Source organism: Scyliorhinus torazame, chromosome 11 (assembly GCF_047496885.1).
Source record: "Scyliorhinus torazame isolate Kashiwa2021f chromosome 11, sScyTor2.1, whole genome shotgun sequence".
Lineage (NCBI taxonomy): Eukaryota > Metazoa > Chordata > Chondrichthyes > Carcharhiniformes > Scyliorhinidae > Scyliorhinus > Scyliorhinus torazame.
In genome coordinates, this window is record NC_092717.1 from 219,196,443 (window position 1) to 219,219,887 (window position 23,445).

General features: G+C 47.8%; 1 protein-coding gene across 1 annotated transcript in view; it reads right to left on the reverse strand.

Annotated features, from left to right (window-relative positions):
• The window catches only part of lama1 (laminin, alpha 1), a 470,787-nt gene that overhangs the window by 202,768 nt on the left and 244,574 nt on the right, over nucleotides 1–23,445 (reverse strand). The window contains exons 20-26 of the mRNA XM_072468337.1: nucleotides 21,355–21,461; nucleotides 19,180–19,360; nucleotides 16,029–16,165; nucleotides 10,297–10,533; nucleotides 8,311–8,454; nucleotides 6,270–6,449; nucleotides 2,802–2,987 (exon numbers count right to left, since the gene is read on the reverse strand). Coding sequence (XP_072324438.1) covers nucleotides 2,802–2,987; nucleotides 6,270–6,449; nucleotides 8,311–8,454; nucleotides 10,297–10,533; nucleotides 16,029–16,165; nucleotides 19,180–19,360; nucleotides 21,355–21,461 — 1,172 coding nt within the window. The remainder of the gene's footprint in view (nucleotides 1–2,801; nucleotides 2,988–6,269; nucleotides 6,450–8,310; nucleotides 8,455–10,296; nucleotides 10,534–16,028; nucleotides 16,166–19,179; nucleotides 19,361–21,354; nucleotides 21,462–23,445) is intronic.

A 23,445-nucleotide genomic window follows, 5' to 3' on the forward strand; every position in this document is an offset into this window, starting at 1 on the left:
AGTAAGGGGTGTTAAGAGATCCAATGTTTATTTAAGATGTTAAGTTGAGTCCATGGAATAAACATTGTTTTGTGTTTAAAAACCCACGTGTCCATAATTGTAATCCCACACCTAGGGAACACGCCGTGTGCTAGGAAAAACAACAAATCCATTAAAGGGAGAGGTAGGTTGAACTCCATGATACATTTTGGGGTTCTGAAAACGCCTCGCCCATAACAATGAGGATAAGGTTACCATAGGGCAAATGGGCAGCACAGAAAGATGGGAAATGGGGAGCCTAATTTGTATTACCACAAATAGATTGTGAATGGATTTACAGTGTTCTGAAAATCACGGTGTCCAATTTACCACTCTATTCCCAATCCTCATCTACCTGCCAGCATTTTAAAGCATTTCTGGCAATTGAGTCATAACTCGCACCAAGTCCCGCTCACTGATCACCCCTGGGCTCAGTGGCACCCAGACAAGCCATGTCTGGGTTCTGAAATTCTCATCCTTGTTTTCAAATCCATCCGGAGCCTCGTTCCTCCTTAGCTGTTTAATCTCCTCCTGCCCTACAGCCCTCCCAGATATTGGTACCCATCTTAACTGAAGTCTCGTGACGTCCCCGATCTCATTTGCTCCACCACTGGAGGGCGTACCTTCATCCGCCTCAGCTGTAAACTCTTGAATTTCCTCCACCTCACTCGCCTCACTCACCGAGACTTTGCGGCCCTGCTACGGTGGGCTTTCCCATGGTGGATGCGGCGATGCATGTAAAATCCCCATTGACTTTGACGGGCGGAAGGGGCTGGAAAATCCCACCTTAAGCTAAGTTTCAAGTAGGCCCTGAAACATTTTTTGATGACATTTTTTGATTATCAGCCATGATTGAATGGCGGAGCAGGCTCGATGGGCCGAGTGGCCTCATTCTGCTTCTATGTCTTATGGTCTTATGGACACCTGTGCTGTGACTTGTTTTAATTTCCCAGCAGCTACAGTCGAGAAGGCGGATGGGGAAAACTGGCATTAAGCAACTTTCTTTTTCCTGTAACGGTAATTCAAGCTTTTGGACTGGCTCACCTTCCCCTTTCTAAAGGAATTTGCATATGGCCAGATTTCAATTAAATTTTGAATCACAATGAAGAAATGGGCACATTAGCCAGTCAGGCAGAAGATGTTTTAATTGAATTTCAATCCAAATGAAAAGAATTTGCATATTAGCAAATCAGGTGGAAAAAAAATGAATTAACATGGGGAATATGGTTCTACAGAAATTAGCACCAATTAGAATGTGAGCTGATGCAAACCCCTTGAGTTGGACATGTGGAGGTCAACAGGAAGTCAAAAGAGTGGGAAGTTGGGAGAAATTTCTTGACACAGCGTGCTGGTAAAAATATAGAATGCTGCGTATACTGAGTCACTGAGGCTAACATCACTGTGATTCATCGGACTCAGGAGCAGGAGTAAGCCATTCGGCCGTTTGAGCCTGATCCGAAAGTCGACAAGGTCATTGCTGATCTGATTCTGGTCACAGCTCCACATTCCTGTCTGCCCCGCATAACGTAAATCTGCCTTGAATAAACTCAATGGCCCGGTCTTCACTGCTTCCTGAGAAGAGAATTCCACAGACTCATAACCCTTTGAGAGAAGTAAAACTCTCCTCATCTCCATCTTCAACAGTAGACCACTTATTCTTAAACTGTGGCCCCCTGGTCCTGATCTCTCCCGCAAGTGGAAACAATATGTAGTATCTACCCCATCAAATCCCTTCAGGTTCTTATATGATTCAAACACATTTTAGCTCTCAAAGGAAAACTGGATAAATCTATACCATGGTGGAAGATTCAGCCTTGGGGAAAGAAGGTGGGAAATACGGTCAGTTTTGAATCACTATAGGTAGGAGCAGACACATAAACGAATGATAGGCAAAGAGCCAGTACAGGGCACAAAAGGCAGAATTTTTCAGATGGTGGGGTTTTGCTTCCCGCCATCCGAAGATTCCAAGTGTCCCGCAGCCATTTTCGGCTCAATTGGGTGTCAACTGGCTCCAATCCCTACAGCAACCAGAGCATCAGTGGACTAAGGAGGAACTTCAGGACGATGCCTGAGCGTAAGTCCTGGGACTGGAGGGCAAAGGCAAAGTTAAAGGGTCTTAGGGTGGGGAGGGGTAGGAAAAGCCTGGTGGGAGGGCAAAAGGGGACCTCAGTGTCCCGGGGAGGTGGGAAGGGGTACACACACACATGTGCATACACACACACGCACGCACACAAACACACGCAAATCCAAAGCCTTGCCCACCACAGCGTTAAATCGGGCGGGCGGGGGGGAGGGGGGGAAACACGAGGAAATCCCGTTTCTTCAATTTCACGCCCACCACACACACCCAGACCTGCCGGCAGGTGGCAGAGGGGAGGATGTGTGAGATTTAGGCAGAAGGGAATACAATTAGACATAGGCTGTAACGCAATGCAGGGAGAATGATATTAGTTGCTTAATGACCTATCGACCATCCCAACATTCAACTTTATTGAAGTCAACGGAATTGACTCATGCACCTGTGACGAGTGACTGAGGCAATGTTGCAGCCCCCACCCAAGTTCACCCCCAATTACTGGTCTCCTTCTGTGCTGTAAACTATAGAAATGATATAGTAAAATTTTCACAACATGAAAGTAAACAACAGGTCGATAAATATGAAATGGCTTTCAATTTCTTCTTTTTTTTCTAAAATGCATCTTAATTCACATCCATTGAAACAAAATACAAGCAACGGTGATTAGAAAACAAATTCCAGTCGCTCACCTCAGTACCAAGCTTACCTCAGTCAGGTCTATCTCGTGCTTGCTTTGCTGTCCATTTGCGGGAGTCGGGATATTCCTGTAAATTACCATTTTGCGGCTGTGGCCTCCTTTCAGTAGGATTTGAGGTTCCAGGTTTAAGTTTCCAGAGCCATCATGAGCGTAAAATGCAGCTACATATCTCAGTCTCCCTCCGTAGGCTAAAAGCTGTGGAAAAATGGTTGTATCATCTCAAGGTCCTGGGAGATTTAGGTTTATCGGGTTTTAACTCATGATCACCGTGGTAGTTTATGGAGGTCTGCCTCTTTACCCTGTCCCTACTTAATGTGGAGGGGAGCCCCTGAAGCTATATATAACCAACTGTCTCTCTCTCTTATCGAGAATGATGCCCATGACCCTTCGTGAACTAGGGATTATCTAACATTGTATAGAGCATAAAGACAGCACCACCTGTGACAAAATAATATGGGTGGGATTCTCCGTTTCTGAGACTAAGTGGTGACACCAACGCAGAATCCGTGGACTTGTATGACAGAAAACCCGCACCGCACCTGGACTGATTCTGCTACCGTTGAGGGGCTAGCACCAGTGCCGTGTGGAACACAATCGATTCCAATGAAAAACGGTGCGGGATTCACCGGGTCCGTGATCGACACTCGGGAGGCTGACAAGCTGAAGCCGCGTATACACATTCCACATCGCACTCACTTATCCCAGCCAAAAAGATGACACTGGTTGTGCTGGAGCGTGTTCATGCAGCTGATGGGTCGGCTGGGGCCAGAGGCAACCCAGGGGGTGCCCTGGGGGACACCTATACAACCCGTGGCGCTAGGCTCAAAGTGGGATAGAACATAGAACATAGAACAATACAGCGCAGTACAGGCCCTTCGGCCCACGATGTTGCACCGAAACAAAAGCCATCTAACCTACACTATGCCATTATCATCCATATGTTTATCCAATAAACTTTTAAATGCCCTCAATGTTGGCGAGTTCACTACTGTAGCAGGTAGGGCATTCCACGGCCTCACTACTCTTTGCGTAAAGAACCTACCTCTGACCTCTGTCCTATATCTATTACCCCTCAGTTTAAAGTTATGTCCCCTCGTGCCAGCCATATCCATCCGCGGGAGAAGGCTCTCACTGTCCACCCTATCCAACCCCCTGATCATTTTGTATGCCTCTATTAAGTCTCCTCTTAACCTTCTTCTCTCCAACGAAAACAACCTCAAGTCCGTCAGCCTTTTCTCATAAGATTTTCCCTCCATACCAGGCAACATCCTGGTAAATCTCCTCTGCACCCGCTCCAAAGCCTCCACGTCCTTCCTATAATGTGGTGACCAGAACTGTACGCAATACTCCAAATGCGGCCGGACCAGAGTTCTGTACAGCTGCAACATGACCTCTCGACTCCGGAACTCAATCCCTCTACCAATAAAGGCCAACACTCCATAGGCCTTCTTCACAACCCTATCAACCTGGGTGGCAACTTTCAGGGATCTATGTACATGGACACCTAGATCCCTCTGCTCAGCCACACTTTCAAGAACTTTACCATTAGCCAAATATTCCGCATTCCTGTTATTCCTTCCAAAGTGAATCACCTCACACTTCTCTACATTAAACTCCATTTGCCACCTCTCAGCCCAGCTCTGCAGCTTATCTATATCCCTCTGTAACCTGCTACATCCTTCCACACTATCGACAACACCACCGACTTTAGTATCATCTGCAAATTTACTCACCCACCCTTCTGTGCCTTCCTCTAGGTCATTGATAAAAATGACAAACAGCAACGGCCCCAGAACAGATCCTTGTGGTACTCCACTTGTGACTGTACTCCATTCTGAACATTTCCCATCAACCACCACCCTCTGTCTTCTTTCAGCTAGCCAATTTCTGATCCACATCTCTAAATCACCCTCAATCCCCAGCCTCCGTATTTTTTGCAATAGCCTACCGTGGGGAACCTTATCAAACGCTGATGTTAGCGGTATGCATAGCTACGTGGCTGCCTTGCCGGCTGTGGCAATGGTGTTCCATGCTCTTCCGTCTGGACCCTACAGCCCACCTCCTGGCCACCTGGCCTTTGGCACTGTAGTGAATCAGAGAGGAGCATTTGTCCACCTTGTGGTGTACTTTGTGTTGCTAAATTTAGGATGGTTGGAGTAGTGTTCACAAAGACCACCAAATAGCTTGAACTTAAACACAGCGATAAATTTATTAACACTACTAATTTGCATTCGACATATACTCCTGAAGAATATGCAGTTGATTATTAACATTTAAGCTGCACTCATCTACAGCTAATCTTTATACTGATATAAACTATGATCTGCTCTCACTCACACTATTTGCACTTGACACTCTCCCACTCTTCCACAAGGCTTAGCATCGCAGCCTAATATACTTGCAACTGTAGCTCCCTCTAGTGGCTACTGTAGACACTTCATTAACCGTTGCAGATCTTACAGTTATGATAATACCACACACCTCACAGCTCTACATTCAGCTAAATGCTTCTTAAAGAACTTGGTGGAGGTCCCAGGATTTCCCCTTAAGGACCACTCATTGGGCTGAACTTCCAGGTGGTATAAAGATAGCTATGACCATGGAAGGATCAACCTGCCAAACTTTCAATCAGCCTGCAATTCCTTCCAGTCCTTGCCACTATTTTCCAAAACAACAGTGTGAGTATTCAGAAACAATGCCTCTATATAATTACTGAAGCAAGAGTAGATTGTTTTATTGGTTAACTTTTATAGCTCTTATTTAGCAGGACAGCTGTGCTCAGGGCAGAATTTCTTTTAATAAAATTGCCTATAAAACTGTAAGCACTTTATAATTTACATTAATCTGGATGAACAATGAATGCCCAAAAGAAAAACCTCCTCTGCACTGATGCTCCTGAAGAAGCCATGTCTCTGACTCCTGTACTGACAGCTTCCCTATCGTGATATAGGACATATTGTGCACCTTGCACATCTGTCCCCAGATGTATACTCTGTTCTGTTCATCTATACCACAGGCTGAGACCTCAATGACAGCAATGGGCATCTTCGGGGGGCAAAGCTATCAACAAAGGATAAAACCACTTGGCAAGGTGGCTACCTCGCCCTCCATCCAGTAGCACGGAAGCCACTTTGCTAATTTTAGAGCACTGCCTCCAGAATTAAAAAAATGAAATGCTCTAATTTAAAAGGGAGTAAGTGCCCCCTATAAATATAGATAGCAGTCTCTTTGTTATTTGCCAGTTGTTTCACTGACTTCTAGCATTCTGTTGCAATAGGTTTAGGAGAGTAGGAACTTAGGACTTGGGAGAAGTAGGCCATTCGGCCCTTCGAGCCTGCTCCACCATTCGATAAGATCTGATTGTGATCTCAACTACAGCTTCCTGTCTGTCCGACCCCCCCCCCCCCCCTCCCCAATAACCTTTGACTTCCTTCATGAACCTAATGCCAGACATTGCTCACCTTGGTATTTTCTTACCTTATCACCTTTGAACTGGGCCGGTAGCAACCAGTAATACGGCTCTGCTTGGATGTGCCTCTGTACTAGTGCAGCATCCAACAAGCTCTCTGGGGGCTGAGAGAAGACACCCTCTGTTGTACCAGTAAGATTGCCTTGGTTGACGACGCGCATTATCAGCTGGTCGGGAGTCAGGGTCAGCTAAATGGACACAGATGTGACGTCATCCAATGTTGGTCACAACTAATATTATTCATTGTTATTTTTTTTCACATTGCAGGACCTGGTATTCTTCAGTGCAACTGCTATGTCTGCCATTACAATAAGTGAGGAACCAGTCTCCCTCACCGCAATCTAAAATAATACTTCACTGTGGATGTACCTACCCCACATGGACTGCAGCAGTTCAAGAAGACAGTTCAGCACCACCTTCTCAAGGGCTATTAGGGATCGGCAGTCAATGCGCAGCCTATCCGGTGACACCCACATCCAAAGAACAGATCAAAAAGCTGAGATAGCGGGACGATTTAGCTAAATGGGAATAAAGTCTCATAGTGAGCGGGTTTAGCCGCATGTTTTCCCGGCCCTCGCAGCGCCAACAAACACAACGCTCTAAACCGCGACTAACATTTTGAGGGGCCTCAATGGGAGACGCATGGCCAAGGCCATACATAGCCCCGTCTTGTACACTGAGATGTGGGTGTTTCTGGATAGGCCGAGCATTTAGTGCCCTAATTGCCCTTGAGAAGGTGGTGATGAGCTGCAGTCCTTGTGGCATGGGTACCGCCGCAATAACTTGTTTTTTCTGGAGTATTTTAGAGTGCTTGCTGGGCCATTTCTGTGTGTAATTATAAAACAATCATACTGCCGTCAGTATGGAGTCACAAGACCAGTTAAGGAGAGCAGATTCCCTCCCCTGAGAGCACTAGTGAATGAAATGGATTTTTACAACTATTCGTTAGTTTCACAATCATTATTAACACGAGTAGTATTTTATTCTAGCTTTATTAATGAATTGTATTTAAACACCCCATTTACCATGGTGGGAATCAAACCCTTGTCTCTGGAGCATTAATCTGGACCCCTAGATTGCTAGTCCAGTAACAGTACCATTCTACACACAAGACCAAGGCCTCAGCACTTTTTTTTGTCAGCCAATAAATTGCATTCTAGTCAATATTTATAAACTACCATTACTGTTACAAAGTCAACGGGCGGAATTCTCCCATCCAGGGGCTAGGTCCCATGGTGGGACGGGAACATGGCGTGCTTCCCGCTGTGGAAGCCGGCGGGAAAACATGCCACATCCTCCGGCCCCAATCACTTTAATTGTGCAACTGGATGTTTTGTGCCGCATTCCCTGGAGGTGCAGACCCGATGGCACATAGTCCACCGTCCTATCCGGGCGCCATATTGAAATGGCGTCCAACATCACTACCCTACTATTGAAGATGCATCTCTTTAAATTGAAGATGGACCTCCAGGAACAGACTAAAGCTGGAAGATGAACCTTCTCAATGACACTGAAGCTGGAGGATATACTTGAAGATGTTCCCCCCACCCACTGCTGAGGTGTTCTGGGGTCCAGGGTTGCTTAGTGCATCCACTCCGAATTCTGGAGGCAGCCCCAGGCGTGGTTCAGATGTGTCCTGACATCTACAAGCCACTTTGTTCCAGACCTGTTTTGCATTGGCGAGATTCCCCAGCAGCAACGCGGAGAATCGGGCGTGAAGGAGGAAGCTTCCGGTCAGGCCTTCATCTGCATTCCATTCGCAGGATGAAAATCAGTTTCATGCCGGCTGCCCCGATTCGTGTTCCCCGATCCGCCATGGCGGGCACCAGTGGGAAATCCCGCGGGAATCTCACACGGTGTGAAATCGACTTTTGCACCTCCCGCCGAATTTTACCCCATCACCCCACCCCCACCATTGAACCCACCAATGGGAGAATTCCACCCTTTACGTTTAGATTTTCTACAGTAATAGAACAGAAAAATGCTCTTCCTCCTGAGAGATATTTTGCACTTGTCTATCTTTAGGTGTAGGTTTGAAGGTATTCTTACAGGAATCCTGACCAGTCCTTGGAGCTCTGAGCAGGAATTAGCCACTCCAGAGCAATAGCAACGGCTGCAGCCAGCTGGGTGCTGGAGACTGAGAGCAAACGATCCAGGTTTACATTCATTGCAACGAACACCAGAAACACTGCCCTGAAAAGAGGGTAAACAGTTTCGTTATGATTGAAGGGTGTTTGGTTCAAAGTAAAAAAAAAAACATCTCAAGCTTATTCTGCTGGTTTCCGCTCAATTGTTACATAAATTTAACAAACTTTTCAAAAATGTTTTTTTTAATTCATTCATGGGTCGTGGGCGCGCAGGCCATGCCGACATTTATTGCCCGCCCCTAATTGCCCTTGAGGGGCAGTTAAGAGTCAACCACATTGCTGTGGATCTGGAATCACATGTGGGCCAGACCAGGAAAGGATGGCAGATTTCTTTCCCTGAAGTACATTAGTGAACCAGATGGATTTTTACGACAATCGACAATGGTTTCATGGCCATCATTAGATTTTTTTTAAATTCCAGATTTTTATTGAATTCAGAGGGTGGTGAGCATCTGGAAGAGCTGCCAGAGGCAGTGGTAGAGGCGGGTACAATTTTTTCCTTTAAAAAAAGTTAGACAGTTACATGGGCAGGGTGGGTATAGAGGGATATGGGCCAAATGCGGGCAAGTTGGACGAGCTTAGTGATAGAAACTGGGCAGCATGGACAAGCTGGGCCAAAGGGCCTGTTTCCATGCTGTAAACATCTATGACTCTATCCAAATGCTTCTCAAATGTTGTGAGGGTTCCCGCCTCTCCCACCTTTTCAGGCAGTGAGTCCCAGATTCCCACCATCCTCTGGGTGAAAAGGCTTTTCCTCAAATTGCCTCTAATTCTCCTGCCCATTACCTTAAATCGAAGCCCATTGATAAGTGACCCCTCTACTAAGAGGAAAAGTTCCTTCCCATCTACCCTATCTCTGTCCTTCATAATTTTGTACAACTCAATCAGATCCCCCCTCAACCTTCTATGCTCTAAGGAAAACAACCCCAGGCTAACCAGCCTCTCTTCATAGCTGAAACGCGTCAGCCCAGACGACATCCTGATGAAATTCCTCTGCACCCTTTCTAGCGCAATCACATCCTTCCTATAGTGTGGCAACCAGAACTGCACACAGTTGTAGCATAATGAGCATTTTATACAACTTCATCGTAATCTCCCTCCTCTTATATTCTATGCCTCAGGTAATAAAAGCAAGTATACCATAAGCCTTTATAATCACCTTATCTACCTGTCCTGCTACCTTTAGGGATCTATGGACAGGCACCCCAAGGTCCCTTTGATCCTTAGTACTTCCTAGAGTCCTACTGTTCATTGTGTATTCCCTTGCCTTGTCAGTCCTCCCAAAATGCATCACCCTACACATTTCAGGGTCAAATTCCATTTGCCCATCTGACCAGCCCAGAAATATTGCCCTGCAATCTAAGACTTTCCTCCTCACATTTTATCACACCACCATTTTTTGGACCATTTGCGAACCCACTGATCATATCCCCACATTCCTGACCAGATCATTAATGTAGACTGCAAACAGCAAGGGGCTGGGTGGTTTAGTATGTTCAAGGCTGAGATAGACAGATTTTTAATCAGTAAGGGAATCAAGTGTTATGGGGATAAGGCGGGAAAGTGGAGTTGACGATTATGGTCTCATTGTATGGCGCGGCCGACTTGATGAGCCAAGTGGCCTCATTCTGCTCCGATGTAGTCTCTCTACCCCATAAGTCACCAAAAAATCAGAGGCCAAGTCATTCTGCAACTGTCCTGCACGGGGAAAGGGGGAGGGGAGGGTCGAATGTGAAATCAGAAAGTTTGGAGACAAAGTTATTTTCTGCTTTTCCTTAGAAACGTATGATGATAAAGAAGCTAAATAATGTGATAAAATTAGTACTGTGGAAGGGTGCGCGATAGAAATTAAGTTAGTGAAGGAGACAGTATATAAATGACAATATACCTTGCAGGGGCAAAGCCCTGTGCGTTCCTCACAGCTGCAAACACCTTGGGTCAGGTCACATTTATCAGGTCTGGTCCCGCTGGGATTGCACTTACAGGCAATGCATTGTGGGTGGTCCCGGTAGCCAATGGCACACCTGTTGCACTTTTCTCCACTGAACTCGTCTTTGCAGAGGCAGTGACCGAGCGTTCCGTCACACTGAAGACCAACCGAGCCGACTTCACTACAGTTACACGGCTGCACAAAAATGGAAGAAGAAAAAAAATTGGAGTTCTGTGAGAAGTTCTTGGTTCCGCACCTTAAGCAGGATGGACGGACCTGGGAAGGACTGAGGAGGAGGTTTACGAGAATGATACCTAGAATTTGAATTTTCCGTCCTGAATCAGGACTGCAAGGTAAATGGCGGCAACAGCTGGTGGGTCAGTCTTCCTCCTCTGTTTAATCCAAACATTAAAGCCACATTGGAACTCTGTTCTAAAAATGCCATGTGATGCTCGTTCAATTGTCAAATTTAATGCTGAGTTTTTTCTAAAATTTATAGTACCCAATTCATTTTTTCCAATTAAGGGGCAATTTAGTGTGGCCAATCCACCTGCCCTGCACATCTTTGGGTTGTGGAGGCGAAACCCACGCAAACACGGGGAGAATGTGCAAACTTCACACAGACAGTGACCCAGAGCTGGGCTTGAACCTGGGACCTCGGTGCCGTGAGGCAGCAGTGCTAACCACTGCACCACCGTGCTGCCTCGTTCCCTCCATTTCATCCCTTAGGCAGACACTTGGGATGGAAGATAATTCTTTCCACTCTGGTTTGATGCGTCCTGAGATGGCTGATAAGTCAAATGCGGGATCGGCATCCTCTGCCACTACCTGGGGCAGAGGTAGTGCTTGAAGGTTTGGGTGGAAGAGTTGCTCAGAGTTTTGGGCAGTCTCTCCGATGCCTCAACTTTGCCTCATGCTCTCGATTAAGTTTTTCAACGTGCTTGCTGCCTTCCTGAATGAACCTTATTGGTTGGTCACAAACCTGGGCCTCCCTTGAGTGGGCAAGGATGTTTGACCACTGCAGGTAGGCGCTGAGGCCTACGAATGGCATGTCCCGTCAATTGGAGCTAGTTTTAAGTGATTAGAGCTTCGATGATGGCAAGTTGCCTTGGGAGAGGACACTGCTGTTGGACCACATTACTGGCCACTAGATTTGAGGAATCTTGCAAGGACACTGCTGATGATACTTCTCCAGAGCTTTGAGCTGCCTGCTGGAGCTTGTCCAAGCCTCTGAAGCACATCGGAGTGTGGGGATCACAACTGCCCGGTAAACCATGACCTTAGTTTCGGGTTTGAGATCTTGGTCCTCAGATGCTCTCAATCCTCAGTTGGCCGAAGGCTGAGCAAACACATTGGAGACGATGAATTTTGTTGTCCATGTCTTGTCTTCGTCGAGAGGAGGCTCCCAAATTAAGTAAATAATCCACATTTTCCAAGATCTTACCATTGATTTTAATCGATATGGGAAGGAGTATTGCTGTGGGAGTTGGTTGGAAGAGGACCTTAGTTTTATGAGTGTTTAATGAAAGGCCCATTTTCTCATGTGTTTTGGAGAAGGAATCGACAACACCCAGATTCTGAGTGAGGGCGCACACAAGTGTCATCTGCATTCCGAAGCTCTGTGACATGAAGTCGGAGTGATTTTGGTTTTAGGTTGAACGTTTTTCCACCTATTCTGCAGATCATCGCTACGCCTTTGAGTAATTTGCTGGAGTTGAGGTGCCGTATTTCAGCAAGGAAGATGGAGAAAAGTGTTGGAGCAATGGAAAAGCCTTTTCTTAACCCCAATCTTCACTGAGAAGGGGTCTGCGGCTGTTCCACTGGCGAGGATCATGGCTTTCGTGGTATTGCGATATAGAGAGAGGATGGCGATAAAGACATTGGTGCCAATTCTTGCATTTTTCATGATTATTCTGTGCAGTGAAAATCATGGCCGGGGTTTTCCGGCTGCACCAACCCCGAGACATGAAATGCCCACTCAAGTCAACGGACCTTTCAGTGGTCGGTGAAATTTTCCGTCCTGCCTGCGACGATTTCCGCAGTGGCAGGGGCAGAACATTTACCCCCATGTGTCCATAAGCACTTTGTTAAAAATAAATTTAGAGTATCCAATTCATTTTTTCCAATTATTAGGTAATTTAGTATGGTCAATCCACATCTTTGGGTTGTGGGGGCGAAAACCCACGCATACACGGGGAGAGGGTCCAAACTGCACGCAGACAGTGACCCAGAGCTGGGATCGAACCTGGGACCTCGGTGCCGTGAGACAGCAGTGCGAACCACTGCCCCAACGTGCTGCCCTCATGTGACCATAAGTACTGACTGACCTGCTTAATGTTGGCAGGACTTTTAAAAATTCAGTATCTTACCTTCTTTATAAACTTGCTTCAGCTAACAAAAACCTCTGTGGAATTTTGTATCGAATGTGTGATCATGATCTGCCCGGAAGAATTTTCTGTGGCTCTTGCTTTAAAACTATTAGCAAAGTAGACAGTCTGCCCTCCATTGGGTTACACTGACTCAATGGTCATTGTTTTGACTCAAATTGAAGCTAACTTGGTTTTGTCGTGAATTTTCAATCTTCTCAATAGCTTCTGAAATTGATATTCTAACATTCTTGCTTTAGAATTTGCATAAATTAATTTATGGTCTTTTTCTTTATTTTATTAAAATTCAATTGTATACTTTCAAATGCCACAAGATAACTTGAATCAAAGTCAATGTATGATTTCCCAGAGCCTGAGTGAATCTGTGTCGATGAATGACTGAGCATGAGTGACGTCTTGTGCATTGTCAGTGGCATCACCTTTTGTACAAGGACCGCTCCCCTTTCTGTTGATTGGAGAAGGTTGTGTGTGTGTGGGGGGGGGGGGCGGGGTAGACGGATTGGCCGAGCTAAATTGCCCTTAATTAGAAAAAAAATGAATTGGGTACTTTAAATTTATATTTAAAAAAAGAATTTCTAATAAGGGGCAATTTAGCGTGGCCAATCCACCTACCCCATCCATCTTTGGGTTTTGGGGGTGAGACCCGTGCAGACACGGGAAAATGTGCAAACTCCATGCGGACAGTGACTCGGGGCCGGGATTGAACCTGGGTCTCAGCGCCGTGAGGCAGCAGTGCTAACCACTGTGCCGCCTGCAGGATTGCGATATGATAGGCTCTGAAATGAGATGATTCATATGAGACTGCTTCAACAGAGCTATGGTAATAAATGTATCAGCGCATGTATTAAAATACCAGAGAAGGAAACAACTTGCATTCATATGGCACCTCTTACACCTTAGGCTGGTCAAAGTGTTTTGCAGCCAATAAAGTTCTTTTTGAAGCGTTGACATTGTTGTAATGTTGGGAGTGTATGCCATACAGACTCATATTGAATTTACATACTGTAGCATCCCGTGGTGTTAATGTAAGGCCAGTGATCTATCAGTAAAATGGACTTCTCGAAAGGACGATGGAGGCAACAAATCTCTGGAATCAAATTGAAACCATTTGGATGATGTGATCAGGGAGCTATGTGTTCTCCTGGATAGTGCATCAGAGTGCGCTGTCCTCATCCACATCTGCTTTGTGATCTTGTAGTGATCCTCATTTAAGCAAAGTCCCTGATGTCTGGAAGGTACCCTTCCTGAAACAAAATTCCCCGTTCAACGTATCCTCATTAGTGGTCGTCCGTTCTGATTTGGCATCGGGAGTGGGAGGGGAACAGCTCAGTAATTAATTGTGCTGAAGCGGCACAGAAAACTATTGCATGAGACACAGTTCTACAGGCTTAGAATTAATATGTGGGCGAAGATCAATGTTATTTAATGTACTTCTGTATCTTTTATGCAGGTCTGAATTCTTCAGTTGTTGGAAATGTTTTGGCGGCACAGTGGCACAGAGGTTAGCACTGCTGCCTCACAGCTCCAGGGATGCGGGTTCAATTCCGGCCTCGGGTGACTGTCAGTGTGGAGTTTGCGCTTTCTCCTAGTGTCTGCCTGGGTTTCCTCCGGGTGCTCCGCTCTCCTCCCACAGACCAAAGATGTGCGGGTTAGGTGGATTGGCCATGCTAAATTGCCCTTCAGGCGTGATCCAATGGCCACACTGCGCCGGAAAAGCAGCTCGCCGCGGCATAGCGTGGCTGATAAAAGCCTGGAGATCCCGCCTCGTGAGTCGCATTGTCCAGCCAGGTGTTTCTCGGCACTGCGAGCGCTGGGAAATACCTGGGTAAACGCGCTCACTACGGGACTTTGTTCCGATTTGGTTGAATCGAGCCCTCAGTGTCCAAAACGTCAGGTGGGGTTGCTGGGTTACGGGGATAAGGTGGAGGTGTGGGGCTTAAATAGGGTCTGCTTTCAAGAGCCAGTGCAGACTTGATGGGCCGAATGGCCTCCTTCTACACTGTAGGGATTCTATGATTCTATGATATTTTGAATTTTAAAAAGTTGCTGATTTGATAACAAAAGGCATTGGCAGAATTCCCGGTCAAAAATGCTTGTTTTCAGCCAGTCGCCCTTTGATCCAATTCTGATTATGACAATGGGCTTTATTTTCCATTATTCAAAGCCGCCTTCCACTTTACCTCACTTTTTCTAACGGATAAATATGCAAGTCATACTTTTCCTGCCATAATTACAACAGGGCACTGCGCAGTGGATGGATTTTTAATGAGAAAAGTAACCAACTTGCAGTGTCCTATCTTGTAATTTAATGGGTTTTGTTTGCCTATTGCATGACGTTTCATGAGGTCTGACGGACATCAATCCAAGAAATTGTTCGGGCCTATTTCAACCAAATCTAACCAGCATCCGAGGTGCTAATGCTCTCAAAATGATGGTGGCAGTCTTACTGTCCGATTATCAATGATATTCCAGTCCTACTGTTGATAGAAGCACTAGCCTGTTTCAATGGCGGATCTTTTAAAGGGGAAAATCAGGGGCCCTGATGTAAAGGAAGACCCTAATTGCTGTTTTGGAGGGCAACTGTGTGAAATCTCTGTTTGGCGCACAGTCTGACCAGTTTGCCCATCAGTACCTTGTACACATTAATTAACAGCAATATGCTCACAAGATCATGGCCGTTTTACACTGGACTAGCATTGCATGACAACTTTGCTCAACATGGCAATACCATTCAATATAGCAAATCCCCAGCATTAGGGCTGTTAAAAAGGAAAACAAAGCGGAGGAAGAGGATGCGGAAGCCTGAAACGCACACATTCTTTATCCACATCCTATAAGCATTAATTTGACAATTCCACACTCCAAGTGGGGATTCATGCTCACAGAGATCAGGCTGACAGCATCTTCCCTTATCTCTATTCCTCGTTCTCTTTGAGCACAGATTCTCCACTGTGTCATCGTATAAATTTTCCCTGGTATTTTGATTCTTGTACGATTCAGGAACAAGGAATAAATGTAAAAGAGAAGCATTGCAGGCAGCTGGAACCATTGTAAAAATGTAACAAGTGCCATCTAGTTTCCAATCATTAGCAGCTTCTTCATTCCGAGCAGTTTAGAGGTTGTACAGCACCAACAACCAATTCTAAACAGGCTATTTCATTTAGCCGTTCACTCATGCCTGAGGGAAATAATCACTGCTAATACCTACTGATTGCTATTATCAAAGATCAAAAGGGTTATAAAGATAGTGCTTCTGAAAAGAGAATCACAAGAACAGCAAGGCCTTGCTGCTGTTTGTTATACCTTGCACCCACTTTCAGGATCATGACCCCAGTAGTTGGCCTCACAGCGTTCACATTTAGCCCCCTCGGTGTGTGGTGGGCAGATACACTGGCCAGAGTCCTTTGCACAATTGTCCCGAGTGTGGGCACAGTCGCAAGCTGCAGCAAAAACACAAGGAGATCATGTAGCAGAGTGTCATTCTACTCTGCATTTGTCAAAAAGATTCATTCGACACATTACGCTTCAACATTCAGCACCAAATTCTGTGTGTCCACTTATTTTCTGGGGAATAACACTACCCAATGCAAAGATATTCAGCACCATTAGTCCATAAATTATGCTGAGCAATATTATTACATGAAAGTTTAATGTGAGCTTATTGAATTTTTCTGTCCGATATTGTAACACGGTATTAGTGTCTTCATTTGTAAAGATATTAACCAGCTTAATTTAAATGATTTAATGCCTCTGCTAATATAGAGCGATTTGATAAGAACATCCTAAGCATTTGTACAATAATACTGTGCAGCTCGTTTCAGGGTTGCCTGTTAGAGGAAAATTAACCAGGCTCATCTGATGGAGCGAAGGGCAAAAGACACTGGCTGAAGTTGCAGTGGACCATCCAGGATTTGGAGCTATCGAGGATAAATCCGAAGCAAGAAATACTTGCATTTGGGGCGGCACGGAGAAGCAGTGGTTAGCACTGCTGCCTCACAGCGCCGAGGACCCGGGTTCGATCCCGGCATCGGGTCACTGTTCATGTGGAGTTTGCACATTCTCCCCAAGTCTGCGTGGGTCTCACCACCACAACCCAAAGGTGTGCAGGGTAGGTGGAATGGCCAAGCTAAATTGCCCCTTAATTGGAGAAAAAAAAATAATTGGGTACTTTAAATGACTTGCATTTATATAGCAACTTTCATGACCACCAGATGTCTCAAAGCACTTTACAGCCTATGAAGTAGTACTGTAGTGAAATCGCTGCTGTGATGTAGTAAAAACAGCAACCGGCGGCATGTGGTGCAGTGGAGAGCGGCACTGAGGACCCAGGTTCGAATCCCAGCCCCTGATCACTGTCTGTGTGGAGTTTGCACATTCTCCCCGTGTCTGCGTGGGTTCCACCCCCACAACGCAAAGATGTGCAGGTTAGGTGGATTGGCCACACTAAATTGCCCCTTAATTGGAGAAAAAAATAATTGGGTACTCTAAATTTATAAAAGAAAACAGCAACCGGTTGGTGCAAAGCAAGCTCTCACAAGCAGCAAAGTGAGAACAACTAGACGTTTTTGCGACATCAGACATAAATTGGCCAGGGGACTGGAATAACTGCCACATTATTCTTCAAAATAGTGCCGGGGGTCTCTTAATATTCACCCGAGAGGGCAGAAAGCTTACCGCCTCATCTGAAAGACAGCGGGCAAGATTCTAAGTCAAGGGACCCGTTCACCAATGGGAGGGATAATCGGGTGTTGGGGGAGAAATCACGATTGATGCCGGTCATTCCAAGCACTAAGTGCATTCCAATCACTCAAGTGTGTGATTTCACCGCACTTACCTCTGTTTGATGTGGTCAATGTTTACAAATATTTGGGTTTCACCATTTAGGCCATTGAATCGTGAAAGGGTATGAATGGGTCAAAGTTGCAGACATTTTTTACGTAAAGCTTACAGACAGTGATTCGGTGGGAACCAGACACAGGCACAGCTGCTCTCCTTTGATGAATGGGCACGTGGAGATGCAAGGTAAGTATTACAGCTATAATGCTTCCCACTGCCCCTGTCGGGACTGCTCTCTAGCTTCCGATATGGTCCCTTTTCTGAGGGTGGGGTCCTATTTGGGGGGTGATCTGTGTGTGTGTGGGAGGGGTCTGTGGAGGGGATTCCTTTTTGCAGGGGATCCCCCTATTACAAAAGTCCTTGCAGGGTCACCCTATTACAGGGGTCCCTGGGGGTCTCCATATTACAGAAGTCCCTCGGGGCCCCCAATTTTACACGGGTCCCTGGGGGAGGAGGGTCACCTCCGTACTGAGGATTGTGCACCCAGTCAGTCCGGGGAGTGGGGGGGGGGGCGATTTGCCGTGCGGTGGGAGGGTGGCCAGCCCACAGGACCTCTATCGTGCCACATACTCAAGATGGCGGCCTGAGTTTGCATGTGGAACACTGAAGTGCATCTCACTTTGCGACCACAAGGGGATCGTAAAACTGGTGCAATTCAGCTCCAGCAGGAGAACCAAATGGAGAATCCCGCCCAGCACCTCTGCCAGTGCAGCACTCCCGCTGTACTGCACTGGAGTGTCAGTCTTGATTTCTTTTTTTAAATAGAAATTTAGAGTACCCAATTATTCTTTTTTCCAATTCAGGGGCAATTTAGCGTGGCCAATCCACCTACGCTGCACATCTTTTTGGGGTGTGGGGGTGGGACCCACGCAAACACAGGAAGAATGATCAAACTCCACATGGACAATGGCCCGGGGCCTCGGCGGCGTGAGGCTAACCACTGCGCCACCGTGTCGCCCTGTCAGCCTTGATTTCTGTGCGCCAGGTCCTGCAGTCCTTTCAACCCACCACCTTCTGTCTCAGACGGGAGACTGCCACCAACTGAGCCAAGACCAGCACGAAACCGCAGCCTGTGTTGTGTTACCTCGGGCCTCAATGCCCCCGGTGCAAAAAGGAAGTCAGCCAGTGTACCAGCTCCTGATCACTTGCCTGCAACCTTGTTTGAAAGCTCTTGTGCGTGTGTGTGTGTGTGTCAAGTGGGGACAAGATTGGCCTCATCTCTGATGGGCTGTAGAGTGGAACAATCTAACGGACACCAGGCTCACACATTAAATAAAATTGGAGGCTTCTGCGAGAGATGAGAGTGGAAGCAGGTGCAGGCGAATTGTACTCCGGCAACAGAGGAGAAAGGGACAAAATTGAAAAAAAGAGCCAAGAAAATTAGATCAATTGGCTTTCAATTACTTGGCTGCTCTTTATGTGAGAAGCTGCCCTATGTTGCAGACAGAGAGTACAGAGTGCCTGATAACTATGGGGGGGGGAATTGGAGTTTTATACTCTATACTGTTACATCGATATAACCTCAGCGCTCGCTGCAGCCTACTTTCTTTTAAAATGAAATTACGCAGTTGCGACTGAAAAGGGCGTTGACAAAGTATCATTTTCAAGGTGTACTCACGTGTGCAGCCACCATCCTGGAATCCATAAAAACCGTGCGTGCAGTGATCGCACTTCTCTCCGCTCACCCCTGGCACACAGTGACACTGCCCATCATCGCTGCAGTCCTCAGAGATTGAGCCCAATTGGCTGCAGTTACAGGGAAGGCAGCCCAGTCCAGTGCTCAAGCCAAAATACCCATGCTGTTAGGCACAGTAAAAGCGTTAGTTCAGCATCAGCATAGAGGCCAAAGCAAATTGAACAATTCACTCAAGAAATATGTGCTGTTCAAGCAAATGAATCAGCGGGCTTAAAATTGCAAGCATCAGGCAGGCTGGCACTCCCCCCCCCCCCCCCCCCAGTAAAGATCATTAAAGCTACTTTCCATTTGAATTGATGTAAAAGCACATTTTTTCAGTAATTTTCATGTTCTATTTTGGACGGCACAGATTGCGGAGAAAATGTTTTAAAAATGGACTCTGAGAAATCCAAGTGAATCAACACAAAATAAGAAGTATTTTTCTTTGGCACATTGCTGTAACGTACACTGCTTCCCTCTATTCTAACCAAGCTGATTTGCGGGAAATGATAATAAACATGAACAACATGCGTGATATGTACATTAACTAGCACACACTGATAGCCCAATGAATAATGTCCACAAAACCACAGAATATTACCGCACAAGGAATCCATTCCACCAACTGTGCCGGCGCTAATGTTATCAATTTAAAACACATCTCATTACTCCTCTCTCCCAGTGGTCCCATATCGACCTTTGTTTCAAGTACTTATCTATTGTTGTAAAGACTGAAGCCATCAAGCCGGATTTACCAGCAGTTGCCACCAGCGGAATTTTCTGGTCATGCTGAAGGTGACCCTCCGTGGTGGGTTCCCCGGCGGTGGGATGGACGAGAGCGTGCAGGATCCGTGTCCCTGCCCATCTGCCCCATCGGCCACCCATAACCCCCACGACTGCTGAGGCCTCTGGCCGTGCGGCTGAAGGCTATCGCTGAATTGGCAATAGTAGTTAAGTGAGCGCTTCACACAGCCCAAGTGGATTCCCATGGGTGGGCGGGTCATGTAGCATGTGGGAGTCATTGCCCAGCATCCCAATCAGACAGCGATGCCTGGACACTGTGCTCGAACACTGCGGGAGGCAGCACCACACACGGAGCAGCCGGGATCCAATCACCCAGTGGATGGACCCCAGCACTGGGGACATGTCCATGGCCGGAGGGTGGGTGAGCGCTACAGGGAGGGGATCAGCGCCAGGTCCAGGTGAAGTTATGTGCGGGTGTTTGGGGTCATCTGGGAGTGCCCTACATTAAGAGGAAGGAGTTCCACTCCCTGAATATCCAGCTTGTGTGTGAGCACATGAAGATAATGCATGTGTCTGCACACTTCCAGGGGAGTGTGCACAACAGCTACGTCCTGGTGCAATCAGACATCCTCGGCCTCTTCGTGGATCGTCCCAGGATGGGTGGCTGGCTCTTGGGGACCGCTCTGTCCTGGGCCACCTCAATCACCCCCAGGGCGCGCTCCTCGAAGGAGGTGAAGATTCTTATGTCCGGCACCCCTCCGCTGGTCAGTCTGGACCCTATCCCGGCGCTTGTGGGAGAGCTTTTCATGCGAAGACACAGAGAGGGCATCTTTCCGGGGAATCGCGCCCAAGGTTACACAAGGTTATCCCTCGGAGGAATCTATTGTTTTTTTTCTGTATTTGAATACCTGAATAAAAAAGACTTCCACAACCATGTCTGACGGAAAGTCAAAATGTCCCCGATCAGTTCCATGATTAGAATTTAAAATTAAAAAACATTGCAAACCTCAGGGCAGTGTTAAGGATGGCTCAGCTGTAACTGCAGGTTGCAAAGTGGAACGTGAACTTCCCTTATTGTGGTATAAAGGTTTAGATGCCGGGCTTTTATTTCAGCAATAAAGATATTATCCTGCGTTCAGGCTTGCCCGTGCCTTTAAACGCGCAATGTGCCGCCCTGTAACATTTCGAGATCACTCAGCATGAAGCTTGTCGCTTCCGACTAATTGCTTAGACGCTATGACATTACAAATATACAGGAAGTACTTTGCTGACCTTTATAACCAAAGTTCTGTCTTATTAAAGACCTTTGTATGAGCCTCTTGAGTGGACCGAGACTGACTCTTTAAAAGGTTGCCAGGAACCATGAATACATACCAAACACTGGTCACACTTGCGCCCCAGCACATTGGATTTGCAGTGGCAATGGCCAGTCTGGTGCTCACATGCCTCATCGAAGGAGCCATTCACATTGCAGTCACAAGCTGAAATACAAAAGATAGAACCACAGGTGAACCAAGGGGACACAATGTGGCTCTCCATGTAGCATCTTCCCTTTGCCTGTAGATGGCACTACACGTTAACAGGCCGTTCGAATGAGGACGCTGACAGAATGCTGCTCCTGCAGATGGTTAAATCTAATTTTATACCGATAAATCCCAGCAAATATATAAGGCTAACAGGCAGCTGGTTTTCTGTTCAGTCAACAGGCTTCTACAAAATAGTTGTCAAATAACCATTACTCCCCGCACAAGATGCTGGGCACCTTGAGAGCAGGTGAGATTGGCCTTTTAGTATTTCAATTAGAGTCAGTATAATGGTTTATCTTTCAATCTTCCAATCTGATGAAAGTGCCGGCTATTTTACAGCTTTTTATTTCACTCAGATTCCCACTGATTCTGTACAACTGGCCGCAGATAATGCCTCCTGGCGGTGAGGACAAGTACACACACGCACGCCGAACAAGGAATAACCTCGGCATTTTCCAACTCTCACAATAACTAATCTGCTCTCATCAAGAATGATGGAAATTAAAACAGGTGAAAGGTGGTCGACCCGAAGCGTCACCTCTGCATCACTCCGCAGATACGGCTGCACCTGCTCGGGTATTCCCAGCATTTTCAGTTTTTATTTCAGTTTTACAGCATCTGCAGTATTTTCACTCATACACAACAGGGAGCATCCCAATTCCAGGGCGTTATGGTTGTTCTGGCATGGCGGGTTTGTTCTGTCACCTGGGGCGTCATTCTCCGACCCCCCAGAGGGTCGGAGAATGGCCGTTGGCCGCCGTGAATCCCGTCCCCGCCGAAGTCTCCGAAGGGAGAAAAGTCGGCGGGGCGTTAATGGCGCCGTTGCCGCGGAGAATGTCACGGGTCTGCGCAAGGCAGCCGATTTTCGGCCTGCCGATATTCTCCCTCCCGGATGGGCCGAAGTCCCGTCGACGTGATGACCGTTCACGTCGACGTGAATCAAGCCTCCTTTTCATCGGCGTGACCCGGTGCTCCAGGTTCACGCCGACCAGCGAGGAGGTGAGTGACGGCCTGGGGGGTTGGCTCTGGGCAGGAAATGGCGTGGCCGCAGACTGATTGCGTGAGGAGAGGTGTGTCTCGGCTTGTGTGTGTGTGTGTGCGGCGGGGGGGGGGTGGTTAGAGTAGGCTGGGCTCCGGGGGAGTGCCGGGAGGGGGTCCGTGCCGGGGTGGAGGTTGGGGGTTGGGGGGGGGGTCCGTGCCGGGGTGGAGGTTGGGGGTTGGGGGGGGGGTCCGTGCCGGGGTGGAGGTTGGGGGTTGGGGGGGTCCGTGCTGGGGTGGAGGTTGGGGGTTGGGGGGGGTCCGTGCCGGGGTGGAGGTTGGGGGTTGGGGGGGGTCCGTGCCGGGGTGGAGGTTGGGGGTTGGGGGGGGGGTCCGTGCTGGGGTGGAGGTTGGGGGTTGGGGGGGGGTCCGTGCTGGGGTGGAGGTTGGGGAGGGGGTCCGTGCTGGGGTGGAGGTTGGGGATTGGGGGGGGGTCCGTGCCGGGGTGGAGGTTGGGGGGGGTCCGTGCCGGGGTGGAGGTTGGGGGTTGGGGGGGTCCGTGCCGGGGTGGAGGTTGGGGGTTGGGGGGGTCCGTGCTGGGGTGGAGGTTGGGGGTTGGGGGGGGTCCGTGCTGGGGTGGAGGTTGGGGAGGGGGTCCGTGCTGGGGTGGAGGTTGGGGGTTGGGGGGGTCCGTGCCGGGGTGGAGGTTGGGGGTTGGGGGGGGGTCCGTGCTGGGGTGGAGGTTGGGGGTTGGGGGGGGTCCGTGCTGGGGTGGAGGTTGGGGAGGGGGTCCGTGCTGGGGTGGAGGTTGGGGAGGGGGTCCGTGCCGAGGAGGGTGATGGGAGGGCAAATGAGTTGGTCCACCTGGCCAGGTGCCAGCCTCCAACAGTTGGACCCATGCGGTCCATGCCACCTGGCTGGGGGGAGGAGGGGATATGGGCAATGATGACATGTCGTCGTT